Below are 13,949 nucleotides of genomic sequence, written 5' to 3'. Positions count from 1 at the left end.
AAATATATATATATATATAAATTTTTTAAAACTCTTTCCGCCCTGTGGGCACTAAGAGGGTCTCTTTTTGCAAGCCTATTATGGGTGTGGCCAGGCCCACAATGGGGCTGCCGGGTGGTGAGGGACGGGGCCTGACATATCCGAACGGACCACTCCCCGAAAAATTCCTGGGATTTTTCGACCCGTTCGGATTCGAGCTCAGATCCCCCAGAGCGGTAGGCTGCCATCTTGACCGCTCGGCAACCGGCCGCATAAAATATAATGTTGTTATTGTTATTTTGATTGTGTTGGACTATATTAATTAATTAATGTACTATATCCTATTCGGCTTATATACTCGTGCCTAACGCCAAATTCAAAGAATAGCGACAGAAAAAATTGCTTCGTTTACTGTTCGTTTCTATATTTGTGTTTAAGAGCCACCGAAAACTACAGGAAGCGGGAGCTAGCGTACGCTCGGTCGTGCTCCAAAATCCCGCCTTTTTTATCATGAAGCTATGAGCCATTTTTGCTAGGTAAGCTACGCGAGCATGAAGCAGCCACAAACTACACAACGTTTGCTGACGTAAATTGCTGCATCATGGGAGATTAGCGACTAGTGTTATTAGGCCGTTATTAAATTCATAATCAGGATTAATAACAAGTGATGTTGATTCCGTGTTCAAAAGCTAAAAGCTCTCTTAACTGTGTTAGTGTGGAATCCCTCTTGTTCTTTTGGTAATAGTCCGCATGACTTGGATTCCACAGATGTGGATTGGCTATAGAACAAAGATTTTATTATAACCTATACTTGTAATCAGTCAGTTTTCGTTCCGAACTTGGAAACAGCATGCGAGAAACATGCCTACTAGTTAGGCTTAACTAACTAGTTGGGCTTAACCAGCCGAAAATATTTATGTACAACGTTTTATACTATTTTCTTTTCAATACTGAATGTATTAATCATGTAATTTACTTACATCGATAAAATTCTATTATTTCTTTTTCGACGCTTGACAACATGTTTATGTAGTCATCCATTTTCCCCGCTCTCTCTTGCTAGCGTGACTCTATCTGTTGAATTCTGTCAATAGCGAGAGTACGCTCGCATCGCTGCGCTAGCAAAGGAAAAACTGCGCGGCCACGAAGAAACGGGTGGAGCCTTTGACGTCATCGGATGTGCTAGCGCACGTTTCCTAGCGTTTTTCTCTCGCAAAGCGCTAGTTTGCGGCGGCTCTAAGAAATTCCTGACTCCTGACTACGTGATGTGTGTGATAAGGCAGACTTTCGTAGTGTGAGGTATTTCAATAAGTGCTATTATGAAGCCTTAATGTTTCTAGACTTTTGTGTAGTGTATGTCGTATGACGCCTGTGGAAGAAGTACTACCGGCACAATGGGCCCACCAATAGCTCATTCTGCCTGTAATACCTCTCCGGAGGCATTCCCCATTCCAGCAGCTCGTCCACGTGTCTCTTGCCGTATAAAAACAATCAAATCTAACTATTGGTACAATTAGTACCTTCATTCTTCACATATGAATAAGGTACTGGTTGTGGACAAATTCCGAGAAATTTGTGTTCCTTATTTTGTGGACAAATTCCGAGTATTTACTAATTTTTTCAGTTTATGTACTATATTTTGTATGTTGTGCGTACAGTATTTCGTATAACTGTGTATAATTTATGTGATGTATTGTTTTGTCTATGATTATCACGAGGTCATAATATACTTTGTGTGTATTATTTTCTATGACCGTCTGAGGAGTGTATTTGAAATTTATAAAATATTATTATTTTACACGTATTTTACAAATCTCGCCACAAAGTTGTTTAAACGGGGTTGGCGGTTATGATAAATCCAAATAAAAGATCAATATGGTCTACTGGAGACCTTATGATGTGTGCAGTGTAAAGACGAAAGTGAGTCATGCACTCTAAAATTCGAAACACAACAGAGGAATTAGCTGATTCACCTTGGTAGAGTAATGCTACATCTCTGCATCCGAAGGAATTTCGAAGATAGTGCGCTGTTTAAAGATTAAAAAGCAGTCTGGTAAGTAGAGATGGATGTGTATTCTTCGAAAACAGTGAGTCATCTTTAATCCGAAGTAGCTCCTCGCTTATGAGAGACTATTCGGATTAGTGTGGGTGGCTAATAGTGACCCAAGGTGCGTAGCCAAAAATTGGGTTTGAAACCTCGGATAAGTCAGTAAGACCCATAGTAGATTTCAGCCCTTCCATCTGCCTGACTTCCCACTATATCGTCGGACTCTTGACTCGCCTCCCGAGATAATCCATTTGCCTGAAATGCTGTCTTAACTGCTGGACAAAGGAGCTTCGAGGATAACTCCCCGACCTAAGATAAGTGTGTTAATTTATCTTTCGGAAATCGCAGAGAGTACAACTTGGTTGTAGTACATAGATCGATCAACAAACACATTATAAGTAGATTTAGATTATTGTATTTTATGTTATTATACTAACGACTTTAGAGTACAGTCTGTATTAGTGATGTAACGAATATTCGGTTACTATTCGGCCTATTTTTCGCTATTCGGCCGAATACCGAATATTTAATCACTAATTGGCCGAATACCGAATACCTAAAAACAGGAGTAAGAAATAACAAAAACACAGTAAATTAATCATTTTGGTATTTAGATTTAATGTTATCGGATTAGTGTTGTTTGTTTATATTTATTTATAACTTATAACATGCACAAAATAAAAAAGTTCATAATATTAGTCACATGTATAATGTATTCACAATTTATAAGTACAAATATCAGCAGACGTAGACACCCTATTCGTTCGAGAATCGTCGCACATCTGAGGGTCTGACCCTGCNTTGTTTATATTTATTTATAACTTATAACATGCACAAAATAAAAAAGTTCATAATATTAGTCACATGTATAATGTATTCACAATTTATAAGTACAAATATCAGCAGACGTAGACACCCTATTCGTTCGAGAATCGTCGCACATCTGAGGGTCTGACCCTGCTTATCCTTCTTTTTAAGCGCTCGTCTTTGCTCTTCCCTTTCTATTTCCTCTATCGCTCTAGTCCACGTACTGTACGCCTATGCATACATCATAATACGCGCTCACGATACTTTCGATTCGTCACTTTTCCGTCGTAGATTTCCCATTTTACAATTACGTAACGGAGAAAAGAGACAGATAGGATGTCGTTATAAGTCACAGTTATGATTTCACAGATTCGAGACAGCTTAGTAGCCCGAACGGCCCCAGGCTTTCGCCCGTGCACGCTAAGTGACTTTCATTACAAGCATTTAGCTTTCCGAAGTCTATGACAACAATTGTTTTGCATTGACGGCCGCGAATTTCGCGCCAATAAGCTTCGACTTATTCGATTGCCTCGACTTGCCTCGACTTGTTCGATTATATCATCAACGCAAGTTCATATTTATTTTCACATTTTCACTTCGCGGTCCTTCTCTGTTCTTTTTCCGTTATTTACACGTGTAGGTCATTTCATTGTTATCCACATTTGATATCATCATTTATCACACACTGTCATGACACTCTTGGCAGTATGTGATAAATAACTACAAAAGGAAGGGAACTCTTTGAATACATACCAGATATTAACCAAAGGTTCAATAACAAACATCTACAAATTGGACACAAATTTACAAGATTCGTGACAGGACATGGAGATTTTGCGAAATATCATTATAGATTTAATCATCGAGATGATGAAAACCGTGGGATTTGCTGTATTCAATATGAAAAAATAGGAAACGAACTAAAATTAGTTTGTAACAAAGAACGTTACAATTGGCCTATTAGGAAAAGTAGCCTTATAAATAATATTAACATATATTATTATTTCAATAAATTTATAAAAATTTGTTATAAAAACAGAACATAAAAATTTCTCTCATAGATCATTGTCAAACTAATGATATCAAATACTTTACTCAACAAAACAATATAATTAATGTAAATAAAAATAGAATTGTCGGGTATTAATATATTGCGGCTACGACCGCGACTATGTAATCATAACTACCTGAAAAGCATATGCGAAGCAGGGTTAATTAAAAGAGGAGTACCTCAAGTCAGTAGCATTTAATGCTACAGATTACAGGTTAGAGGGAGTGCTCCACTAAATGTAATGCAATGACGCTCTTGTCTATCCGCTACAACTGTCAAGAATTAACGCGATTGGCGAATCGTAGCGACAGCGGGCCAATAGAGAGCAAGGTCCTAGCCATAATGCGGTTTGCGTGCCAATTTTCGTACGTGCGTTAATCAAGCCGAATAGTTTGGCCGAATATTCAGCTATTCGGCCACGCTCCTGGCCGAATATTTGGTATTCGACCTGAGGCCGAATATACTATTAGTTGCAACACTAGTCTGTATACAGTTCACTGTATAGAACTTTATTTTAATGTAATCTTAAATGTGTTAAATGTCTCCTAGATGTGTCATGTAGACTAGTCGAATAATTAAATAGTTTTATTGTTGTTTATGAGTAGTATTTCTAACCTTCAATTATCTCTTTTAAATTCTAAACGATCACGATCGCGTTGCTCGATTATAACTTGTTCGAGACTGTTATTGCCACGTAACAGCAGTGTACTGTACATTAGTGTTATTTTCTTTAAATTTAATCATTAGAATAAATTAGAATATTATAAATTAAATTAATTTAAAATTTCAACAAATGATTGATAAGCTTCAATATCGGGTTGGCCGTACTGTACATGACAGATAAGCAATTAGATATGTATTACATAGCTATCTTATTTATATAATGTAAATGTGTGCCTAAAAATTTACAAAAAATAATTTAGCAGTTAATTGTTTCAGAACGGATTAAATAAATCCAAAATATTTTTCTATTCCTGACGTACGTCGTTACTAAATAGATTAGATTTTGAAATTTTACAAAAGCTTTGTAATATAAAATGCGATATCGCTCTGTAATGTTAGTATCAAAAATGTCTGTCTTTCGAGATTTATCAACTTGACTAAATTCTAATGAGATTTCATCATTTTACCAAAATTGCCTACTGGAAAATTTTTTGATTGGCCACTCCGCCCCTGATTATGACTCATCCACAATGAATAAAATTGAAACCAATTTTATTCATTGTGACCCACTTGGCTATGGATTGCTCATTAGGAGTGGGTCACAAGAATCATTTGTTGTCGCGAGGTATACGTCCATAATTTACAGTACTTGCGCTTGACATTAATAATCAGATACAGTAAAACCTGTCTATGGCGACCACCCACGGTTCGTTCAAAAAGTGGTCTTTTAGGCAAGTGGTCGTCCAATACAGGTGGTGCTGTAATACCGTATTTCCGTACGATTTTGCGCACTTTTTAGCCATTTCTACTAAGCAAAACTCGAGGTGAGCAAAAATAAGCGAATTTTTTCAACGATAGGGCTATATTGGTATTGTATTTTATTCTTTTCGGATAACCCGATTTACAGGAATCCTCATCATATTATAAGACAGATTTAATACCAATATTTTAAAGATTAATACTATAGTCGCATTTTCTCGATTATAATGCACACTTTCTTTTTTCCGACTTAATTAATTCGACTCTGTTCTTTTCGTTCGCTCCTCAGTTACGTGTATTACGTCATCAATATACAAGCGCGTCCTATCTCTCCATCACTTTGATTTTAGTTTTCGTTAGTTTAATCTTATTTCAACTTTAAAAATACTGTATTTTTTAATATTTAATATTTTCTTAATTAATTAAGTACAATAAGAAAAATTATTAATTAATAATAAAACGATTTTATTATTTTTTCTCATTATACGATTTCATTACAATCGCGGAATCGAAAAAGGAAGTAAAACTGATTTTTGCATTAATGCGTTTATTGTTTTTTGAATATTTTGCCTGCGAAAATTACTTGGATATTATTTTTCTAAAAATATCGTGGAAATAAGGTAGGTTGATACAGAAACTATTTATCGCACGTGTACTGTATATGAGCTTCAAAATAAATAAATAAAAATAGATTTTATCAAACGATGAGATCAGCCGATTAATTGTATCGTGTACAATATTTTACACCCCCAAGGAAAATACTGTAGGTCTAGGGTAAAATAAATTTTGTTTTCCCACAGTTAAACTTCGCCGCTAATTGCTGTTGTGATAACTTTAATACGATCTTCTAACGACAGCACTTTGCATTTCGGACATTTTCCAACAAACTGAAATGAATTTCCTTTGTTGCTAGACTAATTTATTAACACCTGCACCTAATTTCGAGGGTGGGAGAAGTGCCCGGGATGGGTTCGAACGAGAGTTTAGACTAATTCATTATATTAGGAGGTGGAAATGTTGTTGAGATGGGTTCTTACAATAGTTTAGACCAGATACATTCGCGAAAGTGGTCGCTTATTACAGGTGTTGTATGGTGTTTCGGACCAAAAATCGGTGCCCGCGGTCGCGTTACACAGGTGGTCGTTTAATACAGGTAACTTATACGAAGACTCTATGGATAAACTATTCCGTGCCTGAAATTTTTGCCCGTTTTGGCAGGTGCCCGTCGAATGCAGGTGGTCGCCTAAGCAGTTTTCACTGTATATATTTTATAAAAATTTTAAAAATAAAATCGTTATTCTAAACATCAATTATAGAAAGGTTATTTAAATTCTGACCTTTCTTTTCAATAACTTCTTTCATGGTTTTTCTACAACAAGATGAAAATTTCCAGTTGTTTGATAATGTTCCGAAAGGTATTTCTGGATGCATGATGAAATTTCCATTTTCTGTATCGTTCGCGGAACTACAGAAATTATTGTTTTCCGAGTCGTGTTGACATCCAAAAGCGTGCCCTAATATATGTACTAAATTTGCAGCTACTTTGACTCTTGGTATCAATTTACTGTTTTGTCTGATTGTCACAAACGCAACGTTACTTCTTGAAACGGAATCCTGCGAGTCATTAAAACAAATTCCACCGATTTTATTCATTCTTCCAATAGTACAAGTAGATGGAGTCGAGAAATCTCGATTAGTAAAACAAATCATCATACAATATGGATGAGAATATTGAGCTAAGTTTTCCAGAAACCTTTTAGCATCTTTTGTTTTAAATTTACGTAAAGGATAAAACAGATGACGTTCATTTTCGAAAATTGTAATTTTCTCTATGTTAAATCCAATTCCGTCCGGTTGCCCGTCTTCGTCTATATCTGTATTTCGGAAAATAAAGTCTGCATTCATGGCATAAAAGATCATTTCTGATACGATCTGTTGGTGATCCTTGTTCATATACTCGAAATATGTATGATCGGCGAATAGTTCGAGAGAACAACTTCTTCGATTACTAAAAAAAAATAAATGTTTAGAATTAATGTGTCGACTATTTTTTTATACATATTATAAACTGTTATCTTTGTATAATCGTTACCAACGGCGATATTGATTGCGTAATACAATGTGTATAGGCAACGCAATATTTGAAAATATGTATTGTATTTGAATAACAATGCCAATACAGTATTTGATATTTAATTATGACGATCATAAATCGTAAATATAAGAGTGAATCAAATATATATATAGGCCTATATTTAAAATTTTTGTTTCGTTAATAAATTATAAGTTAACTTACTTCCGATGTTTCATGAAATTATGGGATATATGAATAAACGAAAGATCATAAACCAATGGTTGAAATGGCTCCTCTTCAATTACATCGTCGCAGCTAATCTTATCATCTTGATATGTGAATTTAAAAATCACGTCCTTCAATCTATAAACAATGTTATCTTCTTGTCTAAACGATTTTTTCTTTGTATGAAAATATTCTGGTTCGATATAATACGTCTCATTTTCATACTGAAATCTTCCGGTAAATTCGTTATTGAGCGAATACCCGTAAGCATTTATTTCTTCATTTACAGTGAAATAATCTTTCCGAATATATCCTTTCCTTATAGATAACTTTGCCATATTTTTTAAATGCATTTTTTTTATCGTTTTTTCTCCATGGATAAATATCTTGGCTGCCGAAGAGAAAACACCAACATCTTCCAACGTAAAAAGGTTTAACATTTTTGTCTTTAAAAAAAATTGGAAATATTTAATATTTTTAGCATCGTCCGAAGTTACTACAATATTAGTTCGGGTTATGTTCTTAATTTCATATGAATCAGTTGTCATCGAGTCACATTTAGCAAAATTAACAAAAGCAATTAATTCTAAAAGAATAAATAAAACATTTCTATCCATATTTACATTTTAAAATCCATGTTCTTTACAGTTATCAATAGAACAAATTTGAAAAATGAATTACATTAGAACATCGTTTATCCGAAAGTCGGTTATCCGAAAGAATTCGTCCACAAATTTAAATTTTCGCTAGTGCTGTGGCGCTGCAATCTTTGGCTATATCTTGGGCTACTCTAATATTTTTTTTGTTGATGTGTGTGTTTTAGCTGGCAGCGCTGGCATTTTTGTATGCTGTTTTTCTGAGGACTGTCGTGCTGAATCGAACATTTTTGATACTAGATTAACTTCTAAAGTCTAATTTCGTTTTGTTTTTATATTTTTCGATATATTTATTTTGTTTGTAAAAAATAAAGAAATAATTTTTAACGATACAATAGCGACGATTATTATTTAAAAAAATTTTTGTTAGGCTTAACATCGATGAAAATTCAACGCGAAGTAGGTTATTAGCGATATACTAATATACTAATTACATGGGATATAATAATATACTACACTAATAATGGATTTTTTCATGCTTTTCGGTTATCCGACTTTTCAATTATCCGACCAACACCAGTCCCCAATTGAGTCGGATAATCGAGGCTCTATTGTACTTTATTACGAGCGATTGTTTATTGTGAGATCGTCACAATGCAATTATTAATATTATTTAAATTATTCAATACGTGTAAAACAGAACTTAGACTTTTGTAGAATGTTGTAGGCTTTATAAAGATATGTTTTGAAATTTAAAAACATTATTATAATGTAGTAAAATACTGTATTTGTTTATATTTTTGCAATAAATGAGAATACTTTAAGTATTTCAAAAAGTCTGTAAGTGGCCTTGACTTATTTTTTTAAAATTCAGTACAATTTTAGTCATCCATTGCGTAATACAATGTGTATAAGTATAAAATATTAAGTACTTCTTTTAGCATCCAAAATCACTTACAGTGAAGTTCAGAATGTAAGAAGTGATAAAATAAAAACTAACCATATCATATTTTTATATTTTTTAACATTTATTTCATAATAATAAATAAATAAATAATTTAAAATATAATATATGCTCTCTACCTCAAATTATAGTGTCTTGTCCTTGTACAGTACTGTACTGTACATCATACTCGAGACCGAATCAGCACTGGTCGAAAAATTCCTGGAGAGACGGAATACTAGGCCATCCTGTTATGGATTTGGCAGGATCTCTAATGGGCCTGAGCCTGGAAAAAAAAAAAAAAAAGACTTTTACTGCCCACAGATGGGAAGAACAAAAAGAAAATGCATCCACATAGTAAGGCCCACCAGTGGCCAAGCGGTACCGTTCCTCGAACACTGGACAGTTCGATCGTGTATTCGCGCCTCGATCGGATGGGCTGGCCATGTTAGAGTTTTCCGGGTTTACTCCACGTCTGTAACACCTAAATATGGGCCATTTACACTTAAAAAGACCTCCCGGATTTCCCGCGCGTTACGTCCACCGTATGGATAAACTTATCCAACTATTAATACTAGCCAATGGGTTTACACGTACCACGACGGGGCGAACTAGCCAAAGAAGCTGATGCCCAACTTACTACTAAACAAACAAGTAGAAGTTACAGGTTTAGTTTCTTTCCGAATCGATATTTTCTTCCAGAATGTTTAAATTATTAAATTTAATACAAGATAGTAGTATTACGTAATATATAAATAATGAATTAGGCATATTATAGCCAAGATTAAAATTGTGCGATATCATTTTTATTATATTTTAGACAACTGTCAAGGTCCTAGAATATAGCCTACCACTCTGGAGTATCCGGACGGAACGAAAAAAAAAGAAGTATATTCTGGACTTCATTTATATATAATAATATTTATTTTAATTAATACTAAAATATTTAAGACGATTCGAAAATTATATTAAAATCTCCATATAAAAGGATTAAAGTTATCTATCAATAAAAATATATCTATTTAACTGGCAACACTACTCTTACAAATTACAAAAAATAAATCTGTTGCCATCTGGTTAGGAGGAGGATCCTTTCGAACATGTCTGCTTGTGAAAGATGATTTCTTTTTAGAATTTTTGTTTTTTGATCTTCGATTAATTCAAAATGAGTGAACGGAGTATTAAGATATCACCTTACATGAGTAAAGAATTCAGCATTTTAAGCATTTTAAAAGATGTAAGTGAATTTTCACATTATTTCAAATAATATACCTGATAAACTGTGTGAACTGTATTTACCTCTTCTTGAACTTGATTAAATGAAATTTAAATTTAATACGGACATCGAAAACACGTTTACCAGTGTCCTCCGCCATATTGAGTAATTCACGCGCTTACTCGCGCCAGATATGCGTATATATAACAATTTCTATTAAATACCAATAAATAAGCCGTTTATTTTGAAAGTTGCTTAAGTTCTTTTATCTTTAAATCCAGATATTTAAGGGTTTGAGTTTTAATTAAATACCTTTTAATAAACAAAATTTAATGTTATCTCTGCATATACAGTATATCTTACAAAGCTATTGCCATAAACAAATATACACCTAGATTTATGATGTGTTCCATCTTGATATATCATGAAACTTAACAGGAGACACTCATCATGAAATATTATGTCTTTGTGCATTGTTTTGCTTTGTTAATTTCTTTTGTTGCAGTACAATGTGCTAGTGACAGTTGGTATCAATCAGTTTATTGGCTTTCACTACATTTATTAAGGACAATAATTTATCTGGTTATTTATTTCCTATCTGTCTTTTTCTTACCATACTGAATATCTTTTCCTTTTAATAGTATGGCTGTTGATGGTTTTACCGCCATTACTTTTACTATTTTACAAAGATTACAAATCTTCATAAAATCCCACAAATCTCAAAGAAGCATTTAGTTTCTTGAGAAAGTTCATACCATACAGCATGTACATTCTTAGGTGTTGAATGAAAGATGTTTTTCTTTTTTGGGTAGAGAAACTATAGTGCTGTTCCAATTATTTGGTATAATGGTAAATGTAACTTTTACTGTTATACCAAATATATATTATATCAATTATATATCAATATTGGTTGACTGATCAGCAAAAGGAAACCAGGTTTGATCTAACTGCCAGTATGATGGCAGTAAAGTTGCCAAACTTGAAGATGCAATTTATCTTATCTTCCATTTAAAATTATCAAATTTGAGCTAAAATTCTCATGCATATATAAAAGTATTAATCTTGTTTTTTTCACAATTGAAGGAATCTCAGAACATCATTCTGATTCACTTCAGTAAGTTGTAATAAATACATACAATGTCTTTGGTGTATATATTGGTGTAAGACTCATTAAATGAAGTGTTTATGTGATGTGACTAAGACAAAACCTTTCTCACTTCATTTCTAGCCATTTAAAGACTGAGGCCAAAAACATTTGTACTCAGTCTTTAAACAGCTAGAAACGAAGTGAGAAAGGTTTTGTCTTAGTCATTTTAAATTAGTTCTAGCTCCAAATGCATAGAAGTTTGTGATAATATCAAATCCATTAAAAACAATGACAAGGGAAAGTGGCTTGTCCACTGGTGGAGCATACAAAATGCTGCTAGTCAGCACCAAATGCTGATGGTTGGCAACTATATGATAGACAGCATGATATCCCAACTGTTATCAGAGATTTACTGCAGACCTCCAAAATTCCATATAGATAATTTCATATTTTTAACATAGAGGAATTTCTCTCTACTGTTAATTCTTAACTGTGAGTTACACTATTAAATCTATATTGAAAAGTGATTTTGTTTTACATGACCTTGAAAGTCATGTATTGATAAAATGAAATTACTTTTACTCATCATAAATTTAAAGTTGCAAATAATGCAGTCCTATTGCATTTATTTGAATCTATAAAATAGCTTTAGATAAATGGTGATCTTTAACTTTATCATTAGAAGTTTTACATAATAAAAAGTTACAATACAAATGACCTCAAAAATCATTTCAAGGTCCCATCCAATTCTCCACACATGACTTCCTATGTAATTACATTAATAAAATATATTTTCAGTACTTTTGGAATGAAGAGACTGCAAGGGACTTTCACTTGCCCTGTATCCTATACTTTTCAAATATGAGAATGTTATTGGTATTTAATATCAAAAATAGAATTTCTTCACTTTGAGTTAACAATTGTGGAGTATATTTTACTTATCTTATTTTAGACTATTTAATATAGAAAATTATAATTTATGTATGTATATGAATAATAATATAAGTATACTATTATTACTCACATAATATAAATATTATTGTCATCATTAATGCAAAATGTAGGCTTAGTTTTCAATGAAGCAAAAATTATTTATTTAAATCAAAATTAAAATACTATAACTTTCTTAAATAGCATTCTATTTAATTATAAACACTTTTGATCAAAATAATCATAAAATCTTTGATTAAATCGCTATAGCTTCAAAATCCAGATCTGTCTTTACATGATAGATAAGTTTCTGAAAAATCTATTTAAAGAAAGGCAGTTCATATGGGAAATGAGATTGGTTCCAAATCTTAAAAACCAGTAAAAATAATACAATTTATTGAAAAGAAATTGTATTATTTTTACTGGTTAAATTGTACTATTTTTACTTAAGATCTTAAAATATTTCAGTTTTAGTTAATAAATTTAGAAAAGGAACAATTTTAACTAACTTATTTAATAAATTTATTTTATACACACTTTATTTTAATTTTATTTTTTATTCGTTTTTCAATTGCAAGTAAACACCAAAATGTCTTGAGCATTTAACACCAAATGGTATACAAAAACAATTCTGTATTGAAAGAAATCAAAAGAAATGAAATCATACAAATAGTGTTCAACTTTGAATTAAGTTTTTCTCTGTTTCAATCATGGGAAAAAGTTTGATTGACAAAACACACATCCAAATAGGTCATAGAAAACACAGCAATATCTTAAAATTGAGTGTGTATAGCAGCCTTAAATGTAAATTCTAAATTTTGTAGAAAAGAAAATTTGGAAATTTTATCTTAAAAATTAAAATCAAACTGAAATTTTTAAACAGGCAAATTTATTGAAAAATGTTAGATCGAAACAAATCATATAAATAGAGAACTGAATTTTGTTTCCAGACTCTGTTAAATCAGAATCATGTAAAAAAATATCAATGTTAAAACAGAATTAGGTGTACTGTACAGTACATCTCAACCACAAATGTGTGAATTTGCAATTCAAATATTTGAAGATTTCATGTAATTATTTAAGTTCTCATTTTATTTTTCTGAATGCTTAATCATATAACTGAACAAAAGAATTGAAGAATTAAATAGCAAAATTAGCAAATGTCTTGTTTGTAAACTTATTTGCTTTTTTATTCTTGATGTTTTTTTGTGCATGTATATGTTACCTCTAAAGCTCAAAAGTCGTTAATCTGCAGATTAACTAGGGTGATCCGTTAAAGTTGTGAAAATTGTTCCATTTCTCAAATTATCTAGATAATGTGCAGAGTATCTAGGTAATCCGCACATTACCTACTAGGCACTTGGTAAAGTGAAAATAAGATCTTTGCCACAAATAAATACCACAAATAGGTGTACTTGTCGCAGAAACCAATTGCTATGAAATTCAAAGTGTCACCAATCTTTAGACTGCACTAATAAGTAAGCACAATTGGATAATGTTACCTATGGTGAGTAAAATGGCGGCTCGTCTCTGATTCCAGCAAAGAGAAGAAAGGAAACAGTGGGGACGCAC

General features: G+C 32.6%; 2 protein-coding genes across 4 annotated transcripts in view; one reads left to right on the top strand and one right to left on the bottom strand.

Moving 5' to 3' along the window:
* The window catches only part of LOC111626438 (disintegrin and metalloproteinase domain-containing protein 10-like), an 11,831-nt gene extending 1,043 nt beyond the window's left edge, over positions 1 to 10,788 (bottom strand). The window contains exons 1-4 of one of the 3 annotated variants that reach the window (XM_023369808.1): positions 10,417 to 10,788; positions 9,285 to 9,430; positions 7,603 to 8,051; positions 6,644 to 7,314 (exon numbers count right to left, since the gene is read on the bottom strand). In XM_023369808.1, the coding sequence (XP_023225576.1) occupies positions 6,644 to 7,314; positions 7,603 to 8,045 (1,114 nt within the window). In that variant the 5' untranslated portion in view covers positions 8,046 to 8,051; positions 9,285 to 9,430; positions 10,417 to 10,788. Of the gene's footprint in view, positions 1 to 6,643; positions 7,315 to 7,602; positions 8,327 to 9,284; positions 9,431 to 10,416 lie in introns of those variants that run through there. The other 2 variants (XM_023369809.1, XM_023369807.1) reach the window with 2 other exon arrangements.
* LOC111626439 (transmembrane protein 18-like) overlaps positions 10,184 to 13,949 on the top strand; it is a 24,541-nt gene continuing 20,775 nt past the window's right edge. The window contains exon 1 of the mRNA XM_023369810.1: positions 10,184 to 10,381. Within this exon, the coding sequence (XP_023225578.1) occupies positions 10,310 to 10,381 (72 nt within the window). The 5' untranslated portion in view covers positions 10,184 to 10,309. The remainder of the gene's footprint in view (positions 10,382 to 13,949) is intronic.

Source organism: Centruroides sculpturatus, unplaced genomic scaffold, assembly GCF_000671375.1.
Source record: "Centruroides sculpturatus isolate CEXI.00-Female unplaced genomic scaffold, Cexi_2.0 scaffold313, whole genome shotgun sequence".
Classification (NCBI taxonomy): Eukaryota; Metazoa; Arthropoda; class Arachnida; order Scorpiones; family Buthidae; genus Centruroides; species Centruroides sculpturatus.
This window is presented reverse-complemented; position numbering and strand designations above follow the sequence as displayed.